Raw genomic sequence first — 27,481 nt, 5'->3', positions numbered from 1 at the left:
ATAAAATTAAATAAATGAATTCTTCATTGTGAAATTATTTTTCTCTTAATATATTGCAGATGCCATAATAAGTACAAATTCCAAATCCATTCATTTTTGCTGAGTTGTTAGGTGAAAAATCTATGAAACCTGGTTTCAACACATCTGTTGAAATGAATTGCATTTGATAGAACGTATGAGTTTGGATAGATTAATACTAATTTCCACTCTATTAAGCATGCACGCAACTTAAACACAACATGATTTAAATCATCTGTACTGATATTGATGGTCTGCAAATGTTTTATTGCATGTCCCAAAATCATATTAACCCCACCTTAGGAGGAGGATCTAAGTGTAAATATGTGAATGCAATTGTATTGTGATTTATTGAGTGGTAAATTATGTGGACTAGCGATCCCCTACTGCTGTGATTGTACAACATTTGAGGTGGCAGTGGATGGGTTTATCTTCTGGAGTTGAGGATGAAAGTATAATGGGGCCATGGAGGTATTATTTAGACGTAGCGCACGTGACAGATTACCACTTCCGTTCAGTTTGATGCTATGCTAGCTACGTCAGTCCATATACCAGGAAGTATGAAAATTATGAGGTATGAAAATCCAGTTTTGGCACAATAAGATGCTCCTGACCTGCATGCTGATGCTGATGCTGATGCTGATGCTGATGCTGATGCTGATGCTGATGCGGAAGCGGATGCTGATGCTGAATCTGATGCTGATGCGGAAGCGGATGCTGATGCTGAATCTGATGCTGATGCTGATGCGGAAGCGCAAGCGGATGCTGATGTGGATGCTGATGCGGATTCTGATGTGGATGCTGATGCTGATGGCAACATAGAGGAATGACTGAAGCCAATGCTGTCTGAGGTTAAGCCCCTAAACCGTGACCCTATAACGTCTGGAATATGTGATTGTCAAACTATGTATATCTGTTCAAGTGCACCATTTATTTTTGGGAATAATTTAACTAAAGTAACAGTTCAATGGTATCATATAAACTGATTCATCTGATCTGAAACTATGTGAACAATAACCATAGTTATAAGGAGTAACACGTTTATACTTTATTCAAAAGCAGGATGCTCAGGCTTGCTAAGGCAAGATGTATGGTGTAAGTAATATGTACGTATATCAATATACATAATATATCAACATGGTAATACAATTGCTTGTCAAACATGGAAATAGTCAATACACCTCAAATACAAGTCAAATTTCATAGTAATGTCATAGTAAATCATAGCACTCAGTGCACTTGCATCCTGATGGAGAAGATATGATAAAATAAGCCTTCAGTGACAGTCCTTGATTGAAAAGAGTAGAATTCAATAGAAGTGTACATTACATGTAAGTCTGTAATGTTTTCACCCATGTTTCCACACCAAATATTCTCAATTATTACTACAAGGGCCTATTGTGACATCAAGGACTCAACACCATCGGACTTATGTCCCAACTTTGTAGCCTCTTCTATGGATTTGCTGGACTTACATATCAAAGGCCCTGGCCACGCAACGAGACGGAGACGTAGAGGTAAAAGAGCTGGAGCCCTGGTGCGCTTTCGGAAGAGAGGGGTACAGCCGCCTCCTTGTCGCGTCTCCCGGTGCGCCACAGAGAGCGACCCTTCCTGCAGTGCCTGCAGTGCACCCTCCACTCAACAGATCACCTCCCAGCAGCTGCTGCCTCATCGCTCTCAACATCGCTCTCAACATCGGGGAGAGGAGTGCAGTCATGTGCCCTCCACCGCACATTGCTGGCCTCTGCCCGCCTTCGAGCTGGAGATCACCTCCACCCGGCCCGTTGTGCATGCTACACATCAACAGTAACTGCCAGCAACACAGCGGGAGTCTGCCCTGGTCTCTAAGCCATAAGACATTGGAAGACTTCGATGGAGCAGCGGAGAAGGCCACATCATCACCATGGGCCTACGTGAATTATTTTTACTTTTTAGGTCATAATTATTGTTTTTTTTTTATTTAAGTTTCATTGACTGTGTTTCAATTTAAATTATATTACTGTTTGTTTCTGTAAAGGTTGTCATGGTGATGGCGCCTGGTATGGATGCCTCGGTGTGATGGCCCGCACTTCTGTGAATGTTTTTATTCTTAATCAGTCATTAATTCAGTTAATTACGAATCAACTCGGTTTATTTTGATTTATTGTTAGTAACTGTGTTTGTTTGTTTTTCCGTAATTTTTTGTGTTTTAATTTAAATTCTATTACTGTTTGTTTCTGTAAAGCACATTGAATTGCATAATGTAAGAAATGTGCTATATAAATAAATTTGCCTTGCCTTGCCTTGCCTTGCCTATTGTGGGGCAACCATTCAAGATACTGCAGTTAAGCCAGTGGTGATTATCTCATTCCAAGCTGGATTGAAATTATAAAATGACAAACGTAAATGCCTTTAAGAGTAATGTGTACATTTACACACAACACAGGTGCATAGGCCACATAGAGTCTTTGTCATAGATGGTTGCCTAGGGCACAAAATGCCAGAGGGCATTACAGAAGAGATTTTGCTCTGCATGGCCTCTCTGCTGTGTGTGAACGTTACCCCTTAAAGGGAAACTTCCGGATATTTTAGACTGGGCCCTATTGGATGGCCCAATGCAATCTGATCCAGGATCTGATGACTGATTAAAACTGGCTCAACGGTGTTAATGACAATGCTTCCTTCTTTTGAATCCTCTAAATATCTACATATTAACATTCCTTAATTTTAGCACCTTCCTTTATTTAAATGAGCGGTTATTTTTGTATCGGCACAGCAAGAGGTGTTTGAAGGTGTTTTTGAAGGTGATGTTGCAGAGGGCGTAGCAGGCTGGGTTGGCTGTGCTGTTGATGTAGCACAGCCAGTAGCCGAAGGTCCACATGGAGTTTGGAATGCAGCTGGAGCAGAACGTGTTAATGAGCACCATCACATTGTAGGGAGTCCAAGTAGCCACAAACGCCACCAGAATAGCCATGATGGTCCGTGTGACTTTCTGCTCGCGGGACGGTGTACTTCTCCGCTTTCTCTTTTTGGGTGATTGGAGAGTCGATTTAAGGATCCTCTGTGAAACTGAACTTGGTCCTTCAGGGAATGCCTCCGTCTTCCTGTCAGGAGGTGTATAGATGTTTCCTAATGGTGGTTGGGATGGTGATCTGATACACGTGAGTTTGGACCAGCTGCCTCTGGTTTTGTTCTGGTTCTGATGTGACTGTTGGGTTTGGGCATCTCCATTGCTCCCCAGAGGATCAACCTCCTCCTCTTTGTGATTGGATGAAGCAAGGACGCTGCCTGATGTGGAGTCGTTCTCTGTCTCCTGGTCCTCTCCAGTGGTGGCCTCCTCAGCACCAGCATCTAACGTCTGTGTCACTTCGCCAGCCTTGCTCCCAGCCTTGCTTCCTTTTCTTCTTCCCTGATTGGCTCCTGGGTTGCAGCCACCCTGATAAGTGTCCTGACTGTCACTGGATACCCTCCTGCTCTGCCTCCTCACACGACTCCGGCTGGCCTTGGAGATCTGCCAGTACAGCACTATCATGGTGATCACAGGCACATAGAAGGCAGCAATGGCTGTTCCAAAGGTCACAACTGCGTTGGAGAAGAACTGAATGTAGCACTCCCCTTCTGGAACTGTCCGCTCACCTACAACGAACTGCCAAAAAAGTATGGCTGGAGCCCACAATATGAACGAGAGAATCCATGCTGCTGCTATCATCATGCCTGCCATTTTTGTGGTTCTGTTGACTGGGTAACTGAGTGGTTTGGTTACACAGAAATAACGATCAAAGCTTATTATTAGCAGGTTCATTACTGATGCATTGCTCATAACATAGTCAAGGGCCAACCACAGGTCACATAAAACTGGGCCAAGTGGCCAATAGCCAAACACTATGTAGACCGTGTAGAGGTTCATGGAGAAGAGGCCGATGATTAAATCAGCACAGGCCAGGCTAAACAGGAAATAATTGTTGACTGTTTGGAGATTCCTGTTGACTTTTATCGAGACGATGACCAAGATATTACCGATTATTGTGACCAAGCTCAGAGAACCAAGTCCTAAAATCATGAAGACCATCTCCACAACCTTGTCCAGGCTCTCTAAAGACAGATATGTTCCATTTGAGTAGAGAGGTTCAGTAGGAGTGAAGTTGAAGGCCTCCATTTCATCAGCCGGGGCTGAGGTTGGATCTTTGGACCTTTGAGAACAAAGAGGATAATGCAATGTGATTGGGTTTGCTTGAACATTTTTCATTAAATCTTATATTCCCCTTATATATCTAACAAAACAGTTCCATGACCTTCTTTACTGGTCTTGGCAACCAAGGTTTACTCAACATTATGTCACATGATCCATAACTGTAATTAGAGTATTAGATGTAATTATTTCCTGTAATTATTACATCATTGTGTGTGTGTGTGTGTGTGTGTGTGTGTGTGTGTGTGTGTGTGTGTGTGTGTGTGTGTGTGTATCTCAGAGAGAGAGAGAAAGAGAGACAGACAGACAGACAGATATAGAGAGAAAGAGATAGAGAGAGAGGAAGAGAGTGAGAGAGAGATTTTGAATTGCAGGCAGAAGTACTTTTATATCACACAACTTTATCCACTAACCATTCTGTGTAATCTACCCATTCACACGATGGATTTAAATAAGGAGTTGCAAATAGACGAGCATATTTGTTTTCCATCCAGTGCTTAGCAAAAGCACACAGCAGACTGGGGAGCCATATAAGGTTACTGACAAATGAACATCTGTGAGATCACAATGAAATGTGTGGTCTGTGCAGTCTATGCAGATTCAGTTATGAGTACAGACTTTGTGAATTTGTTTATGCCCTGTCATTTAAATGTGGTGTATGTTGATTTCTAAACACTGGTTACTGGACAGTAGAAAATTCAAAGTGCTCACTGAGAAACGAATGGTGCTACTAATGTGGGAAATACCGCACCATGCCAGGCTGTTGCACGGATGTGTAATATGGCAACCATAGTGGAGTGCTATTTGGACATTATGTGTTAACAAACTTCAGTTTTTGGACCAGGATTTTAACATTTACTCAGAAATGCTCAATAGAAGTGAGACTTTACTACAGTTTCTTCTCAAAAACACTTTACCCTCATGACCATGGATTTAATTAAAGATCATTCTTTAAAAGCCCGACTTCCGACCTATTTCTATACAAAGTTGTGTGCCCAGCCTAGGTTTACTAATAAAACAAACTAAAAAAGATGTGTCAGTAATTATTCTTCAATATGTTCCTTCTGTCGTAAAGGTGCCAAACAGCTGCAAAAAACAAGACTTAGATAAGTAATCCCCAAATACAGGAATACATCTGTTGAAATACCTTTTCTAATTGTTGTTTGCCAATTTTTCACGTTAGCTCACTCAGATTGATCTTCAACTGTCCAGTCATTTCATAAACGGTAATCCACATGAAGAACTTTCCAGGACTCCAAGAAGTGAATGTCTGGCAGAGAGTCTGTGACTGCCTGTTTAACTGATGTAGGAGTGAAAAGGGGTGGAGCATGCAGTCCCTCCCACGACCAATTCATGTTTTTTTCTCTCTTTACAATGTGATTCGTTCAACTTTTTTTTCAAAATCTGGGGCATTAGGATAAGTTAGTTCACTTCTGCTGAATTATGCTGAAGTCTGTCCTTATTATGTCCTTCATATTTCCTTTCTGCTAGGGAAGACCCTACCGCGTATTAGATGAGTGCCTGAATGTTTCTCTTTTAAGTCATAGGACCTCGGAGAGCACGACAAATGTGCCCCTGTATGAACCATAAGTAATTGAATTATACATTTGAATTAATCAAGAGGTTCCAGGTGTCCATTGAACTACAGTGGGCCTATCCTTCTCCTAATTACCAGCTGTAAATGTTGCTTAGGAATCCAAACACGTGTGTTTATTCTGATAACCCAGAACAGAGTTTAAACATTGAGTTCTATTGTGTCCTTGTACTCTCCTGACACCTAAGTAGACAACCTTGCAGCTATCGCACCACTCATGTCTGTCTGGCGAGGGAAGGCATAGCTCTGTTGGAAGGCAACAGTGACTTGTTGTGTGCTCATGGGTTAATCTAGCAGAAGTAGCAAATTATTATTTTTTTTAAAGGGATATCCTCACAAATGTTTCCCAAAATGTATTCCTGTGTATTTGGCAATACCATACTGTATATTCGATCATTTAGATAATAAATGAAAAGAAAAGGGAGCTTTAAGACTTATATGAGCCTTATACGAAATATAATAAGAAGTATATAAGAAATAATATATGAGTATGTGGGTAAAACATGCAAAGCTAGAGTGTACAGTAATGTTTTCATCAATGTGGATTTCCATTGTGTTTGTCAGCCTGAAGAAACATTTAGAAAAATGGGAATAGTTTTATTTGAACCCTCACTTACGCAAAATAGTGATATCTTCTTTACAGTCGTAAAGATACATATAGTGACCGTGGCTTCCCAGAGCATAGAACCAGTTAAAGCAAGCCTCAAGCATGGATCCAAGCCTCGATTGCCTCTGGATCCAAATAAGGCTTTGGCACTGGATTCAAACAGAGAAAGTGTAGCACACTTCAGCGAGGTACTTGTTGATAGTTCCCTGGAAGTCAGGCCTGCATGACAGAAAGCAGAGGTCTGCTCCTCTCTATCTGGTGCTTATGGTCGGTACCTATTTAAACAGCACAACTGCAGATCTTCATAGATGTCTCCCATTCATCTTACTTATCTACTTGTTCAAACCTCTTCTTAGTGTTTAAGGCACAGTAAGTCAAGAGGCCATTGCCAAAATGTTTCCAGAAAGGTTTATGACGCTTCTTGAGGTGGTTAAGAATTGCAGCCTTCACAAGTCTTTGGACATCTTCTTGTTTTAAACTGTCCCTGCTGGTTTGTTTACAGGGCTGAGCATGGACAGTCTGTTTCTGAGAAGTGAACAGACACAAGGATGTGAGGCATGCAGACAGGGTGCCAGGTGGGATGGATCACAAAATCAAAGGGAGAGTTCTTCTTCATGCCCCCATCTGAGTGGACACAGGCGGCTATGCTTCCACACGACAGCTCCACTTCCTGTCTATCTCTGATTGCATATTTATTTTGTTGACAATTGCTTTCTTTGGAAAACAAACAAAAAAGCTTTTGGCAGCATTGTTTTTTTCTCATTGTTTTTGTATTAACAATGTAATAACAATGTCTCTTTGTTTTGAATACTTTACGTGGTGGTGGTGGTCGGGCGATACCACACAGTAAACATAATGTTTGTAATAGCCTCCCAGTGGCCCCAAACTCAAGTACTTTCTTTCAGTGGAGGTAGAGTTCCAATGTATTTATCTAAGCACAACACTTGAGACTAATTTGTGACCTCATGCACAGGAAATACAATAATCACTCATCACTTGAGAGTGATTTGTGACCTCAGGCACAGGAAATACAATAATCACTCATCACTTGAGACTAATATGTGACCTCAGGAACAGGAAGTACAATAATCACTCATCACTTGAGACGAATATATGACCTCTGGCACAGGAAGTACAATAATCACTCATCACCGATACCAAACATTTGCATCCAGGGGTGCAACTGCCCAGTGTCAGGGGGGTATGCAGCAACAATTTTGGCGCCTACCAATTTTTTGCATGCCTACCATAATGGTAATGGTACGCTATGGTGCATACAGTATACTGTACACACACACACACACAAATATATATATATTAGTAAATAATAAACAGTTGCAAACATTAACATTATAATGATAACCATTGCAACATAATGCCTTAAAACGCAAGAGTAAGCCTGCAAATAAAGATCTTTAAAGGTGATGATGTGTAACAATGCTGCTACCAAAATATTCTAGAGTGCTCTTTAGTTGCTACTAAATAATAACACGCTGTGCCTTTGCACTTGCCCATTCATCTAGTATTGCATCATGCCAACAGATAGCCTGTATGTTTGACAGCACAGCTAACATGAACAGCTAATGGTAACCATGGTAACCAGAGTTACGTTTCCAGCTTCTTGTTAGTTACTGTGAATGCTACCAGAGCCCGTCTGCCACCTTATATTTACCAGTTGTTATTTTTGCCTTAATAAAATTGAGATGTGTCATACATGGGATTGGTACAGTAGGGGTTTAACCAAAATCTAAATGTAGCTATCATCAGCCTAACTGATGAGGCTTAAGCTAGCCATAAACCCCCATTTGGCTGCTACATTTCTATGTTAGCAAACGCTAGCTAGCCTGCTAGCTAGTCTGTTAACATTATTTGCAAGCCTCCAAGCACAAACGTAAAGTCACCTTAAAACCTACCTGTTGCCTTTCACCATCCACTTATTTAATTGCTGTCACATCCCCTGACATGTCAACTCCTTTTCCCTCTTTCTTTTTCTGTTCCCAAAGCTCCCAACAGCTTTTTTGCTTAATCCATCTTCCACCCAACCAACTCACTACTCGTAGCTTAGTTCGAACTGCTTGTGTGTTTAGCGGTCACGCCTCACGCTCCCTCTTCTATGTCAAAATTCTATTATGGAATCTTAAGAGATAAGGCGCCTACTCTAGCCTGTTTAGTCCTCTAAAATGTTATAAAATTAAGGAAATGCAGAAATTATTTAGAAACGCACAACAGCAGCTACATATAGAAAATACCCCAAACATCGCTTTGGCGCTCCCAACAGCGCATACCCACTTTTTGCGCCACTGTTTGCATCATGTGCCATCATGAGTATGTAAATTAAATTCTACCCAATGACATAGTGTACAGAAACTAGTATTTTACATAAAAACATATATCTTATAATCAAAAACATTTTATTGTCTCAGAATTGCTGCTTCCATATGCTATACTCACAAAAAGAAGAATTGAAGATACAGTCCTTGGTTCTGGTGAAAGGTTGCAGATATTTGAGCTCAACAGCAAATCTAATTCCACCCTTCCATGGTCCTAAAGCAATGTGTTGATTGGCTGGAATAGTGTATGGCTCAGTCCCAGCCACTTTGTTTGTTTAAAAATAAATAATTAGCGCCACACTGACCTTATGAGCGCACTGTGTTCCCACTGTTGGGATTTGTACCCACTGACAGTCTTGTATGTATCTTTGAATGTATATATGCCCCATGTATGCTAATATGTTTTCTCTCCTGATTGATGTAGCCTATGAAAATATGGGCTTGCTTCTGATTTTTTCTGCTTGCTTTCTTTTATTTTCCGTTGCCACTCTCTAGGGTTCAGGTATGATGGTTAAAACACATAGTCCAAGCACATGGCAAAATGGGATGAATGGTAACTGGAGAAGATGCTTAGAATGTTTGTAGGCTATCATGGCTCATATGGACTATTGAATGCTTTTCCAATTGTTTCAAAAAATTATAATATTTGATGTTCAAAAATTGGTAGTGCCCCGAGCCCGGGCTACCAGGTCTGTTGGTTCCTTGGTAGAAAACGGCTCACATTTTCTCTGAGTTCAGTACAAAAATATCCTTCATATCTATTGCAAATTGAATCACAACATTTCACACCAACAAACACATTACTTATATAGTTAGCTTTTTTCATAATTAGTTTTACAGTTGTTTACAAAACACTCTTCTAAATTCCACACACAAAACACATCATATATCATGCTACACTGAATTCAAAAACTTAGCCCTATGTCACTTTTCAAAGTCTAATTTGAACACGGAAACTGAGTAAGCCATCAACATATCAACCTTTGCCATCCCTTGAAATGAAGGGGGCCTCGTTTCCCGATAACGACGTATTTTAACGGCCTACGTGGATTTTTAAGACGTAGTAGACTCAGTAACACTTTCTATTTACGAGCGTTTCCCGAACATCATCTTAAAGTCAGGTGCACGAGCGCAACGTGCACAAGTTCTTAAGTATATCTTAAGAGCTGTTTACGTCAGGTTAACCTGTTTACGTTAATTGCTGTGAAATTAGCTAGCCTATGCGTGCATCGAACATGCACTGTGCACTGAATTCGGGGCGGGGATAGTAAAGCCGAACGACGCCCCTGGATAAAGTGTCGAGGGGGTTGAAGCGTATGTCATGCGTGACTGTATGAGCTATGAAACTAGCGATTTAAAAAAAGTTTCAATGAAGAACATGGTTGCAAATATATATGTATTAGGACCGGGACTTTAACGCGTTAATTAAGATTAATTAATTACACAAAAATTAACGCGTTAAAAAAATTGATGCATTTTAATCGTATCTATTTTTGCACCGCGGAACCTTTCTCACTGGAGGAGTTCCAGACGGACCGATTATACTGGCGCACCAACTAAGGCGCAGAAATCACTGATCTCAAAAAGAAAGTTCGGTTCAAACAAGTTGAGATCAGTGGTTCAAACAAGTTGAACAAACCACAGTGGTACAGTGAACATGAACAAAGAAGCTGATGAGACCGCGTTGGTTGGCCCAGTTTCTTTTTGAGATCAGTGGCAGAAATTCGGTTCAAACAAGTTGAGATCAGTGGTTCAAACAAGTTGAACAAACCACAGTGGTACAGTGAACATGAACATGAAGCTGATGAGACCGCGTTGGTTGGCCCAGTTGATGGGACATTTTGTTACAAAAAACGAACGGATGGAGGCGTCGATAAGAACATGGTTCAGTGCAAGCTATGCAACAAGGAATTCGCATATCACCGCCGCACATCGAGTATCACCTCAATGCAAAGCAGCTAGCATGGACGTTAAGCCTGACTCCTGGTTAGTTACTCCGGGTACAACCCACACTCCACCAGAGATGTTTTCTAACAGTCAGGGTTTCCAATGTTCTGAATGTACTTGAAAGTATTGTGTTTTGCTTAAAAAACTGTATTAGTATTATAGTTTACAGAAGGTCTACCTATCTATAGGCTACCTGAATTTCTGAAATGTACTACATTTCTAAATATGGTATTGCTACACTTAATGGCAAAAATTGCACTGGTCTGTTGGACTTGAACAAAAATAAAAAATATTTTTGTTGCTTAAGCTTATGTATTCATTCATTATTCAGTGGTATACTAAAAATCCATGTGAAAAAAAATACTTCTCACTGTTCTCAGGTCAAATATTTATATGCGATTAAAATGCGATTAATTTCGATTCATTAATTACAAAGCCTCTAATTAATTAGATTAATTTTTTTAATCGTACATACTCTACATCGGTCGCGTAGCACATTTCAGATAAAACCGAGTCATTATAAACATATAAAAAGTTGTGTAGATAGCTTTATTAATGTAAAATATTCCTCACTTCAAGGAGCCATGTTTTTTTTTTAAATTCCCCTTTCTTCCGAATGACGGGCGAACGACGCCCCTGGTGGATTGCATCGCTAAGTGTGAAGTTAAGTGTGAAGTTCGCTAAGTGTGAAGTTACTACTGGTCCTGACCACACGTAGAATTCTTCTCAGCGAAAGAACAATTTAAGCTAAAGGCCAATTTAGGGTCGTTTTAGACGCAGAGCCGTAAGCACGTAAGATGCACAACCCCCCCTTGCGCGGTAAAATACCCCCCCCCCTTACGTGCTTAAGTGCGTCGCTCAAAATTCCTGACTATGCGACTAAAACACTACGGCCCTACGCAGCTCGCAAAGACTTTGATTGGCCAGCTACCACAGCCTTTCACAGAGTCTCACGTTTCCGGGTTAATAGCATACTACAGTCTTTTTTAGACCCAGACATTTTTTTAAATCATGAATACCCTGCAGACCGTCTCACAAGCCTTTTCTTATGGATTAGGAACAAACATAACAGAAGAGGTCCGAAGACATGAACTCCTTTACAAATACTCTTTAAACACTTATAAGGACGCTCAAATTACAGCAAATTTATGGAGAGAATATTCCATTCTCACCCGCGATTGTTTGGAGAGAATGTGGTAATTCACGAACAAATAGGTACTTTCATATTCATTTTCCGCCACTTGTGAGTCATGGTGATATCTTTCATTGAGTTCATGAATCAATCAATTGCACCCGCGACTTTTATAGAATGAGCCCGGTCTGCTCATATACAAAAGTTAACATTAACCTGCTGTTACCTTGTGACCAGCACCATTGTAGTTACAAGCATTGACAACATGATGAGATTCTCTCGCCGTTTACCACCTCATCTTTGAATAATGTAACTCATAAACACATCGTTTTAAAGCCTGTCGCAGTCATTAAAAGATGTGTCAATAAACGTTTTTGCGTTTGCAAACTTTTGCGTCATGTAATCTGTCTTTTTCGCCACTGGTAGGCTACTGAATTGCCAACATTTGTATTTTGTGTAACACATGTATTCATAACATCAAGCCTTTCGCCCACTACAATTTCACGTCCTGGTAAGTTTTTTTCCTTTGTCCTGCTGCACTAAATACGCTTACTTAACTCAAAATAAATCTACAGTTTTGGCGTCAATTTGCTTTGCAACACGCAACACGGCTCTGCGTCTAAAACGAACCTTAAATCAAAATTACGTGCTTACGGCTCTGCGTCTAAAACGACCCAAAATTGGCCTTTAGTGCGGCGTCGGGAAACTGCTCTGCAACGTAGGATCCCTCTTACGACCGATTGCAAGTGCTTTTTCGCGTTCGGGAAACGAGGCCGGGTACCTTTAAAAGCACACACGTTTTAAATATCCCGTAGTTGTGTTTTAAACACTGAACAAACACTGTGTTTTAGACACTGAAAATTGAGAGTAAAGCAGAGATTGTGCTTGCAGTTTTGCACACATGAAACAGAGATTTTAGTTATGAGTGCGCACGTGTACACAGACAGGTGAATGCAATCCAGGTACGACCAACGTTCGGATTTACGGGATCATTCCCAATGCACTATGTCCCTGGGGTAGAGGAGTAATTGCTGGTTGGTTGACATCGTCGTATCCTGGATATGAAACGTTGCAATCAGCAGTAGCAGGGGGAGGAAGGTGCGTGCTGCGTTGAGAGTAGCCTACATAGGGTGATTTTACTCAGAGGGATTTTCTCACTTTCTGAAATAATGACTGAAAGTAGCGCTAGTATTTTATGTATTTCTTACATCAAAGACACATGAAATTACACTATTTAGTAATCTGTCTGTAACGTTAAAGGGTGGCTTCTTTACCGTGCAAGCTTGATTGTTAAAGTTACTCTCAAATTTGCTTACTCGCATAATCCTCCGGAACACGATTAAGGATGGGGTGTACCTTTACCGCGCAGGATAAGGTAGCACAGGATAGGAGTAAAACGATTGACAGGAATTTACGGGACGACGGAGATAAGTCATCGAGAGAGGTTAAGTTGCTGCTCCTTGGTAAGAATCGAGTTCCTTGCTTGGGGAAGAGATATTTTACTTCAATACTTTAATGTTACCTACATGGACCAAAAAGATAGCCCACATAACCACACCCGGAGAGTAAAATTGGCATGTTCTGTAGGCCTACTGTAGTGCCAAATGTAGCCTAGTGCCCCACAATGTTTTGGTGAAACCAAGCTCAAAATCTCTTTTGTTATGGCAGGGCTACGGCAATTGTAGTGTTAGACTGAAACTGCTAAAGGCAAAGAAAGAAGAGATTTTATAGGTTTTTAATAATTGTTTACACACTAGAATTTGACCTTGAGGCACAATTTCCGAAACATGACACTACAAAAATGTTCTCATATTTGCAAAACTAGAAGCATATTCCTTTGATTTACACTCAGTTTTCAGTTACATTCTCTGGTTTACACTAGCTTTCACTTAGGCTATATGTACAGTAAACCAAATATTTAACACTTGTGTGGATGTAACATTTGCAAGGGAGTAAACAGGTCTTGGGTTTGATGAGTTGCTATCTTCCATACTGCAGTGCAATCTGTGTTTTCCATGTACACCTTAATACTGTGTTGGAGAAGGACTGTAAAATAATTGTTATTACACTAAGCCCCAGCATGACTATGTGTTATAATGTTGTTGGGTTGTGTTTAAAGGCTATGATCTATTCTCTAAACATTACATTGTAGCACAGAAAAGGGCAAAAAGACTTGGGCCCAGTTTTTTGGATACCTAACCCAAATATATTTGGTAAATTACTGAAGTAATGCATTTATATATTTATATGTTATCTACTAGAACATTCATTTGGTCAATGTAGTGCAATGTAACACTGAAAAGGCAAAATGCATACACTTTTTTTATTTAGTACAACAGTGTGTGCTTGGTTGATGAAAAATCTGCCCATTTTAATGATTATGTTTGATGTGTTTTATTCATTATTTTAATTTGTGTTCACGTTTAAGCAATTTTCAAAAACAATGTTTGTTTACCACTTGGAATGGAATGGATGGAAATGGAATGGAATGGGAATAGGATACTTATGCAATAGGATTAGGGAAATGTTTTAAGGAAAATGTGTAAGTGATCTGACACAAGTTTAATGAAACTATATGATATTTTCATAATACTTAACATGGATTGACAGTTATATAAATGTTTTGTTATTCGTGTAACAACTAATGTTAGCTATTGCTACCTACAAATGATCAGTGCCTATCATGTTCCGGGTATGAAAATGATACACAGAGCAGACCTCCGGGAGGACTAGGTGCATGTTTTTGCAACATTTCTGTGTGTACACATACAATTTGACTTCCATGATGAGGATGAGAATATACTTGATATGATATACTATGATACAAAATAACTCAGAACTCCACCAAAGACACAGAGTCAGTATGACTTCTTTGCTTTAAGTGATCGGGAAGTCTATCTCCAGTGTTCAAAAAGTACCACTGTTAAGCAGTACATTTCATTGATAATTTTATCCATTTAGCAGCAGTCACTCCCAGTCATTGCAGTTGTTTAATGCTGACATTGCAATTGATCAGTGCAAATGCACACTGTCATAACCTGTGTATATTCAGTAAAATAGCTAGAGGTATTTCAATGTTCTTTTGGTTTGTTTTTAGCTAGGGTCGTCTTATGCTGTATATATCTGTCACTGGTTTGGGCCCAGAGATGTTGTCTGTATTGTTGTAACAGCAGCCCAAGTGAAGATGGAGCTCTTACCCAGGGTGCGATTTGTCCAAAAACCAGAGGGGGGGATGTTTTTTTTTTTTTTTTTCTATCATGAAAAAAAACCAAGCAATACATAGGCCTAATTCTCTTCATATACATGCATCATATATGTCTATGATATGATAATCGCTGACGCTCAGTTATTGTGCTCCCTCTCATTCACGTTGAAATACTGAAACCGAAACTGAAACTTTGAAACTGAAACGCAACTGTTTTGGACAGAACTTGCTAATTCAGTGAACAAATATTTTCATATTCATTGTACACGGAAATTAGCAAAGCCAGCGAATTCTGAGAATGCCGACAGTTCGGGTAAGGTGAACGTTAGTGCCAGCGATGTAAGCAAGTGTAAGAAAACGCTGTCACAACCTGTCTGTTTTTTCATTGTTTTTTTAATAATTGAGGGTTATCCCCCCCCATGTTTGAAATTCATCCAGCTGAGGTGGGGATGTAAAAACCAGAGGGGGGGTAAATCCCCCCCACCCCCCCCGGCAAATCGCACCCTGCTCTTACCTCAGCAGAAACCGCTTCTCCCTCAGGCCCATTTAGCGCCATGTTTGACCTCAGTTGTATGCAAGTTCTGTTTTGTATAATGTGTGTTACTAGGCAGAAGTGCTTAGGCAAGGCTGACATGGAGTGCATGCAAATGGGGTTGTCCTGTGAGATTCTTGATTGCAGCCTCATCTATTTCTCTAAGGAATGAGATGCCTCAGTGGAGATGTATAATTGAAATTGTGCATGCTCAGATGAAATTTAACACGCTGGTGTCTTGGAGACTGGCTTTGAAAACATAGAAAAAGTCAGGACTATTGTTTAGGGCCTCGTTTCCCGAACGCGCACTTAGCCTAAAAAGGACTTGAAATCGGTCGTAAGAGGGATCCTACGTTGCTGAGCGGTTTCCCGACGCGGCACTTAGCTTAAGTTTATCTTTCGTTGAGAAGAATTCTACGTGTGGTCAGGACCAGTAGTAACTTCACACTTAGCAATGCAATCCAGTAGTAACTTCACACTTAGCGATGCAATCCACCAGGGGCGTCGTTCGACCTATTATAGAAGAAATCCAAAGGATGTTTCTGTGTATAGCACATCATGAGAATGTCATTGTTTCACCTGTATTGAGTATTTGAAAATAAAGATTATACAAAATAATATGTTATTGAACTAAGGAGATGGCTTTTCTGACTGTGTATTTAGGCTGCAATAGGAAATTGACATGTCATTGAGCCGGGCTGGAAATCATTCAAGAGGGTGGCACACGCTAGCCTATATACAGTCATGGACGAAAATGTTGGCACCCCTGCACTTCTGTCAGATAATGCACCACTACTCCCAGAAAAGTGTTGCAATTACAAATGTTTTTGTATTCACATGTTTATTTACTTAGTTTGCATCGGAATAACACAAAAAATCTGACAAATAATGCCAAATCTGACTTTATTACACATAAAACTCAAAAATGGGCCGGACAAAATTATTGGCACCCTTAAGAAATAATTGTATTTGAAGCATGTAATGCTCCTTTAATCTTTATTTAAACTCACCTGTGGCGAGCCACAGATGCTGGTAATATAGAAATCACATTTGCAACCAGTTAAAATGGAGCAAAGTTGACTCAACCTTTGTGTTGTGTGTCTGTGTATACCGCGCTGAGCATGGGGAAAAGAAAGAAGAGCAAAGAATTGTCTGAGGACTTGAGAACCAAAATTGTAGAAAAGCATGGACAATCTCAAGGCTACAAGTCCATCTCCAGAGATCTTAATGTTCCTGTGTCCACTGTGCGCAGTGTCATCAACAAGTTTACAGCCCATGGCATTGTCGATAACCTCCCTGGATGTGGAAGGAAGAGAAAAATTGATGACAGAATGCAACAAAAGATTGTTTGAATGGTGGATAAATAACCTAGAACAACTTCCAAATAAATTCAAGCTACCCTGCAGACAAAGGGTACAACGGTGTCAGCTTGCACTATCCGTCGCCATTTGAATGAAATGGGATGCTATGGTAGGAGACCCAGAGGTCCCCACTGCTGACACAGAGACGTAAAAAAGCCAAAATCATTCTGGGAGAACGTCCTGTAGATAGATGAGACCAAAGTAGAGCTTTTTGGTAAAGCAGTTTACAGACAACAGATGAGGCCTTCAAAGAAAAGAACACGGTCCCTACAGGCTAATATGGTGGAGCTGGACCGATATTTTGGGGTTGCTTGGCTGCTTCTGGAACCTGATGCCTTGACTGTGTGCATAGCATCAGGAAATCTGAGGACTACCAAATCATTTTTGGGCACAATGTAGGGCCCAGTGTCAGAAAGCTGGGTCTCCGTCAGAGGACATGGGTCTTCCAGCAGGACAATGACCCTTAGCACACTTCAAAAAGTACCCAGAAATGGTTAAGACAAAACACTGGAGAGTTCTGAAGTGTCCGAGATGAGTCCAGATCTTAATCCCATAGCACAACTGGGGCATGATCTCAAATCAGTAGTTGGGAGAGGGCACCCTTCAAATGTGAGAGACCTGGAGCAGTTGGCAAAAGAAGAGTGGTCCGAAATTCCAGTAGAGAGGTGTAAGACACCTCATTAATGGTTACAGGAAGCAATTGATTTCAGATATTTGTATTTCTTTATTTTTAAGGGTGTTCTGCTTATTATAAAGTTGAGGGTGCCAATATATTTGTCCGGCCCTTTTTTGAGTTTTAGGTGGAATAAAGTCAGATTTGGCATTATTTGTCAGATTTTTTGTGTTTTTCCAATGCAAACTAAGTAAATAAACATGTGAATACAAAAACATTTGTAATTCTGGGAGTAGTGGTGCATTATCTGACAGAAGTGCAGGGGTGCCATCATTTTCGTCCATGACTGTATATTTATTGAGGTATTGTTCTTATGTCGACACTTCTTATGTTCTTATGGTATATTGGAACTTCATTCATGAGCCTATACATGGGTTTCTTGTATACAAACATTGAAGGCTGCGCGCGCAAATCCGCGGCAGAAAGCCATCTACCCTAATACAAATGAATACAGAAAGCCCAGTTTAAATGTATTGTTTATTACTTACTTAGCTTACCGTTCCCTATTCTGTTGCCATGAATGCTTGCACACACCCTCAACATATTCCCAAACGTAACCTTGTACATTGTTGAGCCTTTTTCTATATTTGATTTGATTTGATATTTTATTTTTCCTGGCAAACGGATGCTTCCTCCTAGGTATACTGAACATCTTACCAACTCTGTTAGAGCAGTTCACCACACAACAACTCCCTGTCATGTTGCCTTCCTCCACAGCTTTCTCATTCACTTCAACGTTATCTTGCTTCTTCCTGCCGCGAAATTGCGCACGCAACCAGTGATGACGTAGCCGAGAAACCCATGTATACACAAGTGAGAAAATCGACTCGTCTGACATCGATGAACAGGCGACCTCCACCCTAAGAGATACTTAAGAACTCGTGCACGTGGCGCTCGTGCACCTGACTTTAAGATGATGTTCGGGAAACGCTCGTAAATAGAAAGTGTTACTGAGTCTACTATGTCGCCAAAATCCACGTAGGCCGTTAAGATACGTCGTTATCGGGAAACGAGGCCTAGTTGTGTATAAAGTAGGGCCGGGACTCGATTAAAAAAAATTATCTAATTAATTAGAGGCTTTGTAATTAATTAATTGAAATGAATCGCATTTTAATCGCATATAAATATTTGACCTGAAAACAGTGAGAAGTAATTTTTTTCACATGGATTAGTATACCATTGAATAATGACTGAATACATAAGCTTAAGCAACAAAAATATTGTTTATTTTTGTTCAAGTCCAACAGACCAGTGCAATTTTTGCCATTAAGTGTAGCAATACCATATTTAGAAATGTAGTACATTTCAGAAATTCAGGTAGCCTATAGATTGGTAGACCTTCTGTAAACTATAATACTTTGGGTTTTTTAAGTAAAACACAATACTTTCAAGTACATTCAGAACATTGGAAACCCTGACTGTTAGAAAACATCTCTCGTGGAGTGTGGGTTGTGTGTGGGTTGTACCCGGAGTCAGGCTTAACGTCCACGATAGCTGCTATATGTTTTGCATTGAGGTGATACTCGATGTGCTGCGGTGATATGCGAATTCCTTGTTGCATAGCTTGCACTGAACCATGTTCTTATCAACGCTTCCATCCGTTCGGTTTTTGTAACAAAATGTCCCATCAACTGGGCCAAACAACGCGGTCTCATCAGCTTCTTTGTTCACGTTCACTGTGCCACTGTGGTTTGTTGTTCAACGTCTGAAACTCCTCCAGTGAGAAACTTTCCGCGGTGCAAAAAAGATACGATTAAAATGCGTCATTTTTTTTAACGCGTTAATTTTTGTGTAATTAATTAATCTTAATTAACGCGTTAAAGTCCCGGCTCTAGTATAAAGACATTAGAAAAGTTGTATTGTGTACTAAATGGAGTAAATACTCTATTTGCCTTTTGTTTGTAGGCTGGAAGATGCAAGGGCCAGGCTCTTTATATACAAATGCAAAACAGAACACCTGAATTTCACACCTTTATTAACACAAATCAAACAGGGCTGCAAAAAAGAGAGAAAATAGTCAAATACACAAAACAACCACACACACACACCCCCACACTGGAAGCTTGTGTGCCAGCGGGGCTCTCCGTGGTATCAACCATCTCTTGGGGGTAGAACTATCCTTCCAGGGCCACGTCCAAGGGTAAGGGGCACTGGGATTAGCGAGTGGAGCTCTCTCTGTGGTGCTCTCTCTGTGGTGCTGAAGGTGCACGCTCTGCTCTACGAGGAACTGTGGCTGTGGCTGGTTGGGACCCCACATACCCCCCTTCTAAGGCTCAGTGTCACAGTGATGAGAGTTGGTCCAGAGGCAGTGGAAGGAAAAAAAAACCTTTTAATGGGAAGAGACATTGAGCTCATAAAGGGGGAGATCAAAACTCTTTGGATATTTTTATCAGCAGACTCTGGAGATGCTACCCACTGAAATATAATGAAAATTAAAGTGGAAAAATGTTGGAGGAAATTGGCCAATGGCCGAATGTGTGGGAAGCAAGAATGTTGATTCTAAAGCATACATTTTTAGACAAATAACCCTGATGTAACCGAAAATCTGCAATGACTTATTATAGTCCTCACTTGTGGCATGCAGAAGTAATTGCTCTTGCCTGAGACCAGGCACATACTAGGAACCTAAGATCCCGAGTTTTGTGCCACAGTGCCTTGCGTTTTGTACTCCCCAGACATAGCTGTTAGCCATTACTTACTTTGTCAATGTCTTGAATTTCTTTCAAACTCATTATTATAACATCCTTGTTGGTCTTTTTGTTTGTTTCTCAGGTGCGGGTGAGTCAGGGAAGAGTACCATTGTAAAACAGATGAAGTAAGTACTTGACACCTATCAACTTGATGATTCAAAGCTGACATACCTGGGAATACTTGCAGAAACTAATGTTTCATATTCATAAACACCTCCAGTTATAGTTGTATATTATTATATAATATAGATACATTTTTAGGTGTTTCTCTTATTTTACTGTATTTGTCTAAAGAATGTGCCTGTATTTGGGACAGGATCATTCATGAGGCGGGCTACTCAGAGGAGGAGTGCAAACAGTACAAAGCAGTGGTGTACAGCAACACCATCCAGTCCATCATCGCCATCATCAGAGCCATGGAACGTCTGAAGATTGACTTTACTGACCCGGACCGAGAGGTGAGTGGCCCCTCTGCACTGCAAAATAAGGTGGTGCAGGTTAGGAACACTTACATTGCATTCTAATCATTAATCAGATATGACACAAGGTTAGCTGTAAATGGTTCTGTGTATAAGCAGTGTTACTGTGGTGAGATTAGCCAGCTTCATGTGGTTCTGTGTATTAGCAGCTTCTTAAGGAGAAAAATATATTTTTAAAATGTTTGGAGAACATATTGCATGTCAAGATAAGATAAGATAAGATAAAACTTTATTGCCACACAACAATGTTGGTGGTATTCTTTGTCATAGGTAGCTCAGGCCAGTAGGAGGGGAGAGAAGGGGGTAGGGAAAACAAACATAAAAATAAAAAAAATACTCCAGGTCAGCATTGAGAGTTCAGGGGCCGTATTCACAAAGCTTTTTATCTTACCACTAAGAGTGCTCCTAACTCGCGCTAAAACATTTTACGTAGGAGTAATTTCTTAAAAGTGATTCACAACGCCTCTGAGACCTACTCATACTTAGGATAATACAAACTCCTAAGCTTAAGATAAAAGCACCGTTGCTATGGATGACGTCGATTCTCATGCACGAGTTTAGAAGGGGTGAGGACGGTGATTGGTTGTTGACAGGCTCTCTCATTAAAAACTCATTCGTGACGTCCCTCTAACAATCCCACTATATCTCAACTGAAAATAAGAGAATAACCTAGGCTTCAAATTAAGTCATATTAAATAGTTATGGACAGTGCAGTTAGCAGAATGCACACGCATGATGACAAGTTTGTGCATCCAACGGGAATGACACTTTGCACGTTAAGAGAAATAGAAAGCGATCAATATCAAATATGGCAATTGCATGTAATAATCAAGGCAGTAATAATTAAAGCACCCAGCAAACTGTTAGGCTATTATATTTCCAGCCCTTGACCACTTCAAATATCAGCACATACGGCCCTTCAAGCCCTCCAATCTTAATTGATCAAAGCGAAACGAACGTGAAACGTAGCCTAAGCGAAAGCCTACTGGTCCCAGGACCATAGCCACTGTCACCCCAGCGGCATCCAGCTGGTAAGTTCTCAAAAACCTGCTGCAGACTGCTCTCCGTTGAAATGCACAAGTCATCGGTACAACGTCCTCATCTTTTGATGGGGCAATTATTGTAATGTGTGTCCCGTCACTGGACATTCCTGCGATCGCCATGGAATTTACTTTGATCTTGTGTAATAGATTGTCCAAAGGCAACTGGATAAACTGTTGGATGATGTGGGGTCTACAGTGCGTTGATAGTTTGATGAATTAAACGGCTGACTGATGATATCCCAGTGTCGTCATTTGCGTTTTCCGCGAAGCCAAATAGGCTATCTTTATGTTTCCAAACATTTCACTTCGGGACACATCGTTGTTTAAAGGCGTCATTGCATCCCGCGCTAATTCTAAGACAATATTAATACCTTCACGGTTTAAGCAATGTCTTTTATCAATTCCAAGTCGGCTGCAGCCATCTTACGATTTTTTGTGAATAAGTCTTAGTGACTTAGGAGTCCTCATGAGGAGTTTTAAGCTGTCTTAGACTTAGGTGCTACTTTTAGGGATAAAATACTTTGTGAATTGCTCTTAGTAAAAAAAAATAGGAGTCCTAAATTTAAGACTGACACGCCCATTATTTTTAGGAGTTTCTCCTAAATTCGCCACTTATGAGCTACTTTGAGCCCTAAGATTCTTTGTGAATACGGCCCCAGGAGTCTGACAGCAGAGGGGAAGAAGCTGTTGTTGAAGCGTGTCGTTCCAGCTCGAATGGATCTGTAGTGTCTTCCAGAAGGTAGAAGTTCAAAAAAGTCATGGCTTGGATGGGAGGAGTCTCTGATAATGTTCTTTGCGTGATTTAAGCTACGCTCAGCATACAATGAGAGGACTGATGGAAGGTCACAACCAATAATGTTGGAGGCTTTGTTCACCACTCTCTCCAGTTTCATTTTTGTGCGACTGTCAGAATTTCCATACCAGACAGTTATTGATGCGGTGATGACACTTTCTATGATGGCTTTATAGAAGAGCACCAAAAGGTGTTTGTTGACATTGAACTTTTTCAGTTGCCTGAGGAAATACAGTTTCTGTTGGGCTTTTTTGATAAGGTGGGTGGTGTTGATATCCCATTTCAAATTTTGGCTGATGTAGGAGCCCAGAAATTTAAAGGACTCAGTAAGGGTTATGGGCTGGTCAAATACATTAACTAAGGCTTTGGTGTTAGGCCTCCTTCTCAAGTCCACAACTATTTCTTTAGTTTTTGAGGCGTTAAGATGAAGCTTGTTCTTCCTGCACCAGTCTACGGCCCAATTCACCTCCTTGAAGTACTGAGACTCATCCTCATCTTTGATTAGGCCGATGAGGGTGGTGTCATCTGCATATTTGAGCATCTTGACGGAATGGTGGTGAGAGCTCAGGTCATTTGTGTAGATGGAGAACAGAAGAGGAGATAGCACACAGCCTTGCGGCGCACCAGTGTTGAGGGTCAGAGGGCATGATGTTGCGTTATTGACTTTGACTGTTTGAGTTCTATTCCTCAGGAAGTCCAGTATCCAGTGACACAGAGCTATGTCGATGTTCATGGCTTGCAGCCTGGAGAAGAGAATGAGTGGCTCTATTGTGTTGAAGGCTGAGCTAAAGTCAATAAACAGCATGCGTGCATAGGTGTTACTTGACTCCAGATGTTGCAGAGTAGAGTGAAAAGCTAGGTTGATGGCATCTTCTACAGATCTGTTAGCCTGGTAAGCAAACTGATGGGGATCCATCAGCGGTGACACACTGGATTGTAGGTGGGAGAGTACCAAGCGTTCAAACACCTTCATGGCCACTGAAGTGAGGGCCACTGGCCTGAAGTTGTTGAGCTCTGTTGGTTTAGCAAACTAGGTAAATTGAAATGCACGTTATACAATAAAACAGCCAGGCACGTCACTCTACACCTTTTTCCAGTGCACAGTGGCATCATGAAATTACACTTCTCTGTCGTTCTCTGCTACACATCTATAGTTTTTAAATCAATTTTGGACCATTGCGTTTTCAAAAAGAAAGAACTTTTCCAAGAAATATTGCTATAAACAGCATTGGCCTGAATCAAATGAATGAAATTTCAATTGAGGTCATCTGAATGAGGTTTGTTGATAAACCACCCAATAAGATGACTCTTTTGGCCTTCCACGTGAAAACAATGCTCTGATCATTTTTACTTCCCTTTTATGATACTTAAATACTTTGCTATGAAAACACATGGTTCATGGGGATATTCATCCATTGGGCTAGCTAATAAATATGTTATTTATCCATCTGGTCTTCCTAAAGAAAGTTGATTGTGGCCCCTAGGAGGAGGCCCGGCAGCTGGTTGTCCTCTCTGGCTCTGCGGATGAAGGCTACATGACTGGAGAGTTGTCTGGGATCATCTGTCGCCTGTGGATGGATGGGGGGGTGCAGTCCTGCTTCAGCCGCTCAAGGGAGTACCAGCTCAATGACTCGGCTGCCTAGTGAGTTTGAGTTCCTAATGCAGTGTTAATGGTGTCAGGCTCACCTCGTCACTAGCGCTCCACATATGATCTCTCCTCTTCTCTCTCTCTCTCAATTCAGTGAGCTATACTGGTATGAAATAACATTTGTTATTACGAACAAACGTTATCAAATAACATTCAAAAAATGTAAATCTGAATAGAGCAGAACAGTGTTTACTTTCTACAATGTTTTTAATCTCCCATTTAACCATGATGTCTCTGGTTTCCTTCTATCCATCTCTGTTCACCCTTTGTCCAGCTACCTGAATGACTTGAACAGGATAGCCAGTGGCAGCTACATTCCCACACAGCAGGATGTTCTGCGGAGCAGGGTGAAGACTACTGGCATTGTGGAGACTCACTTTAGTTTCAAGGATCTGCACTTCAAGTGAGCTCATGAGCACAACACCTTATATATGTTTCCTGTCCAGCAGGGACCTGGTGCCATTGTATGTATTCGGTCTGGACAAAGTATCATATTGTTCTCTCCTCATCATTTAAAATGCCTTTTCATTGCAAAGGAAAAGTTGACACAGTCATAATTACTCTCAGTCTGGAATCGGGTATTGATCCCAGACCACTGGATTGATAACCCTATTAGTTACCAATGTGTTTTCAAGGATAGCTCTCTGCATTGACTAGTAATTGCGTCCTATCAGAAAACATCTGGGACTATAAATTATTATAAAGTATTAAATATGTAATTATAATTTGAACTGGCCATTAAAATGGTATTTCTGTTGCCTTGAAATTGAATGCCCATTAGTTTTCGTGATTTGGCAGTCAGGTAGTTTCTGGGGCTGTTAATTCTGCCAATCAGAGTACTTTGCCAAAAAAATGAGAATTCCAGTTTACTGCTTGTATTATGTATGAATGTCCAGTGTCGGAACATGTGTCTGTAGTATAATGCCTCCCTTGTCCACACTCTTAGAATGTTTGATGTGGGAGGCCAGCGATCCGAGCGGAAGAAGTGGATTCACTGTTTTGAGGGTGTGACAGCCATCATCTTCTGTGTGTCCCTGAGTGATTATGACCTGGTGTTGGCTGAAGATGAGGAAATGGTAAGCACTACTAGAGCAAATCTTATGTTCATTTGGAATGGAGATGTTTGTATGTTTAATACATTAGGACAGTGCATTGTGTGTCTTAAAAAGAAACATTTATAAAATTGCTGATGTAATGCAGCACCAGTTTATGACCATGGTGACTTTTGACCTTTGTCATTTTGACCCTTCAGAACCGGATGCATGAAAGCATGAAGCTGTTCGACAGCATCTGCAACAACAAGTGGTTCACTGAGACCTCCATAATCATGTTCCTTAATAAGAAGGACCTGTTTGAAGGAAAGATCAGAACCAGTCCTCTCACTATCTGTTACCCAGACTATACAGGTAGGTGTGCTTATCATATCCAACTCCAGTGTTACTACTAGTCAAGTGTAGATGTAGAGGTTTGGAGTGATCGAGTGAGCAGTGATTTAAAGTTTAACTTTGTAAATACCTTAAATATATTCAAGAGATATAAATAACATGCTTTCTCATTGTGTTTTTATGTGAAATATGCAATTACAGTACAGGAAAAGGCAAAAAAAGCATGTCGGTTCTTTAACCCCATGGCTGACCGGTTTTAATAATAAGCCAATCTTGCTTATAATACTGATCCTACACCACATATCAAAAGAAGTATACTCAGCTTCACCAAATCCTGGGCCTAGCCAGAAAAGGTAGTTTCTGGGAATACAAATATGATCATATCAGGTCAAGGCCGGGACAGGTTTAGGTCAGACATTAACAATTTACACATTTTAACATCGACTTGTCAGCACAATTATTGATTGGGATGCCAATCCAAGCTGCTTTTTTTCAGAATTGTAAAGTCTCTGAAATCTTGGAAAAGACAAGTCAATGAAAGAATAATCTGTGCTGTATTTACAAATGCCACCTTATGGCGTTTTCAGGTGGGAACACGTTTGAGGACGCCGCCGCCTTTATCCAGTGTCAGTTTGAGGACCTCAACAAGAGGAAGGACACTAAGGAGGTTTACACCCACTTCACTTGTGCTACGGATACCAAAAATGTGCAGTTTGTCTTTGATGCGGTCACTGATGTTATCATCAAGAACAACTTGAAAGATTGTGGACTCTTCTAGATTTAGACATCTCCTGGGGAGTGTTCTTTAACAAGACAACGGAAAATTGGTCATGCTTTCATAAAATTAAGGATTAAGGTTAGATTTAGATTTGACGTTTATCTAAGTACAGAACATCAAAGTCTTATTACACAGATAATTGATATGGTATCTTATGGTATTACCAGTTAACAATTATTGTAATAAAAAGGGTGACCAAATACTTTTGATAAAGATGAAACCTTTTTTTAAACATAACAGACCATTATGCTGTTTATTTTACACCAGGAGGGCAGAGAAAGAACATCACTTATATGTTGTTGATATCCATGGATTTATACTACTACTACTGCTACTACTACTACTGCTACTACTACTACTGCTACTACTACTACCACTACTACTACTACTTCTAATAATCTATCTATAAATCCAGGAATCTCTGTGTGTCTGTCAGTCTGTCAGTCTAGGGCGTATCTCACTGACGGTAGTTACGTTAGTTATGAGATTTCGCATGTAGCTTACGCATGTCATGAACCTGTGCATCCTTGATTTTGAAGATTTTTGAATTTATAGTTTTCGAGATATTTGTATTTTACCATTTACCATGAGTCCAACTGCATGACCATTCTTACCCTACACTTACCCTTACAATAAAGAAGTGATCCTATTTCATGACACTTTATGACATTTAGTTTATAGTTTAGACAGCAACGTTGACATCTACAGCCGCGGAAAAATTAAGAGACCACTTCAAAATTATCAGTTTCTCTGGTTTTACTATTTATTGGTATGTGTTAAAGTAAAATGTACATTTTTGTTTTATTCTATAACCTACTGGCAACATTCCTACCAAATTTCAAATAAAAATATTGTCATTTAGATAATTTATTTGCAGAAAAATGACAATTGGTCAAAATAGCAAAAATGATGCAGTGTCTTCAGATCTCGAATAATGCAAAGAAAACAAGCTCATATTAATTTTTAAACTACACAATACTAATGCTTACACTTAGGAACATACCAATAAATAGTAAAACCAGAGAAACTGATAATTTTGAAGTGGTCTCTTAATTTTTTCCGCGGCTGTATATTCAACTGCATCCACTACATAATCCC

At 40.3% G+C, this 27,481-nt stretch overlaps 2 protein-coding genes across 2 annotated transcripts; one reads left to right on the top strand and one right to left on the bottom strand.

Annotated features, from left to right (window-relative positions):
- Window positions 1-2,737: 2,737 nt before the first annotated feature.
- On the bottom strand, window positions 2,738-5,448 carry chrm2b (cholinergic receptor, muscarinic 2b; the record flags this gene model as incomplete). The annotated part of the gene is made up of 2 exons (XM_080842831.1): window positions 5,334-5,448; window positions 2,738-4,187 (listed from the first exon to the last, which is right to left on the bottom strand). Exon 2 carries the CDS (start codon window positions 4,151-4,153, stop codon window positions 2,738-2,740), a length of 1,416 nt encoding a protein of 471 aa, XP_080698957.1. The 5' UTR covers window positions 4,154-4,187; window positions 5,334-5,448.
- A 7,693-nt stretch (window positions 5,449-13,141) lies between these two features.
- gnaia (guanine nucleotide binding protein (G protein), alpha inhibiting activity polypeptide a) lies at window positions 13,142-26,383 on the top strand (the record flags this gene model as incomplete). Its single annotated transcript, XM_080842036.1, has 8 exons — window positions 13,142-13,259; window positions 20,340-20,382; window positions 20,574-20,715; window positions 24,057-24,214; window positions 24,495-24,623; window positions 25,167-25,296; window positions 25,473-25,626; window positions 26,193-26,383. The coding sequence occupies 8 exons, from the start codon at window positions 13,142-13,144 to the stop codon at window positions 26,381-26,383; spliced, it is 1,065 nt and encodes a 354-aa protein (XP_080698162.1).
- Window positions 26,384-27,481: the final 1,098 nt, after the last annotated feature.

This window comes from Sprattus sprattus (assembly GCF_963457725.1).
Source record: "Sprattus sprattus genome assembly, chromosome: 7".
Classification (NCBI taxonomy): domain Eukaryota; kingdom Metazoa; phylum Chordata; class Actinopteri; order Clupeiformes; family Clupeidae; genus Sprattus; species Sprattus sprattus.
The sequence above is the reverse complement of the archived record's forward strand: the minus strand, read 5'-3'. Positions and strand labels throughout refer to the sequence as shown.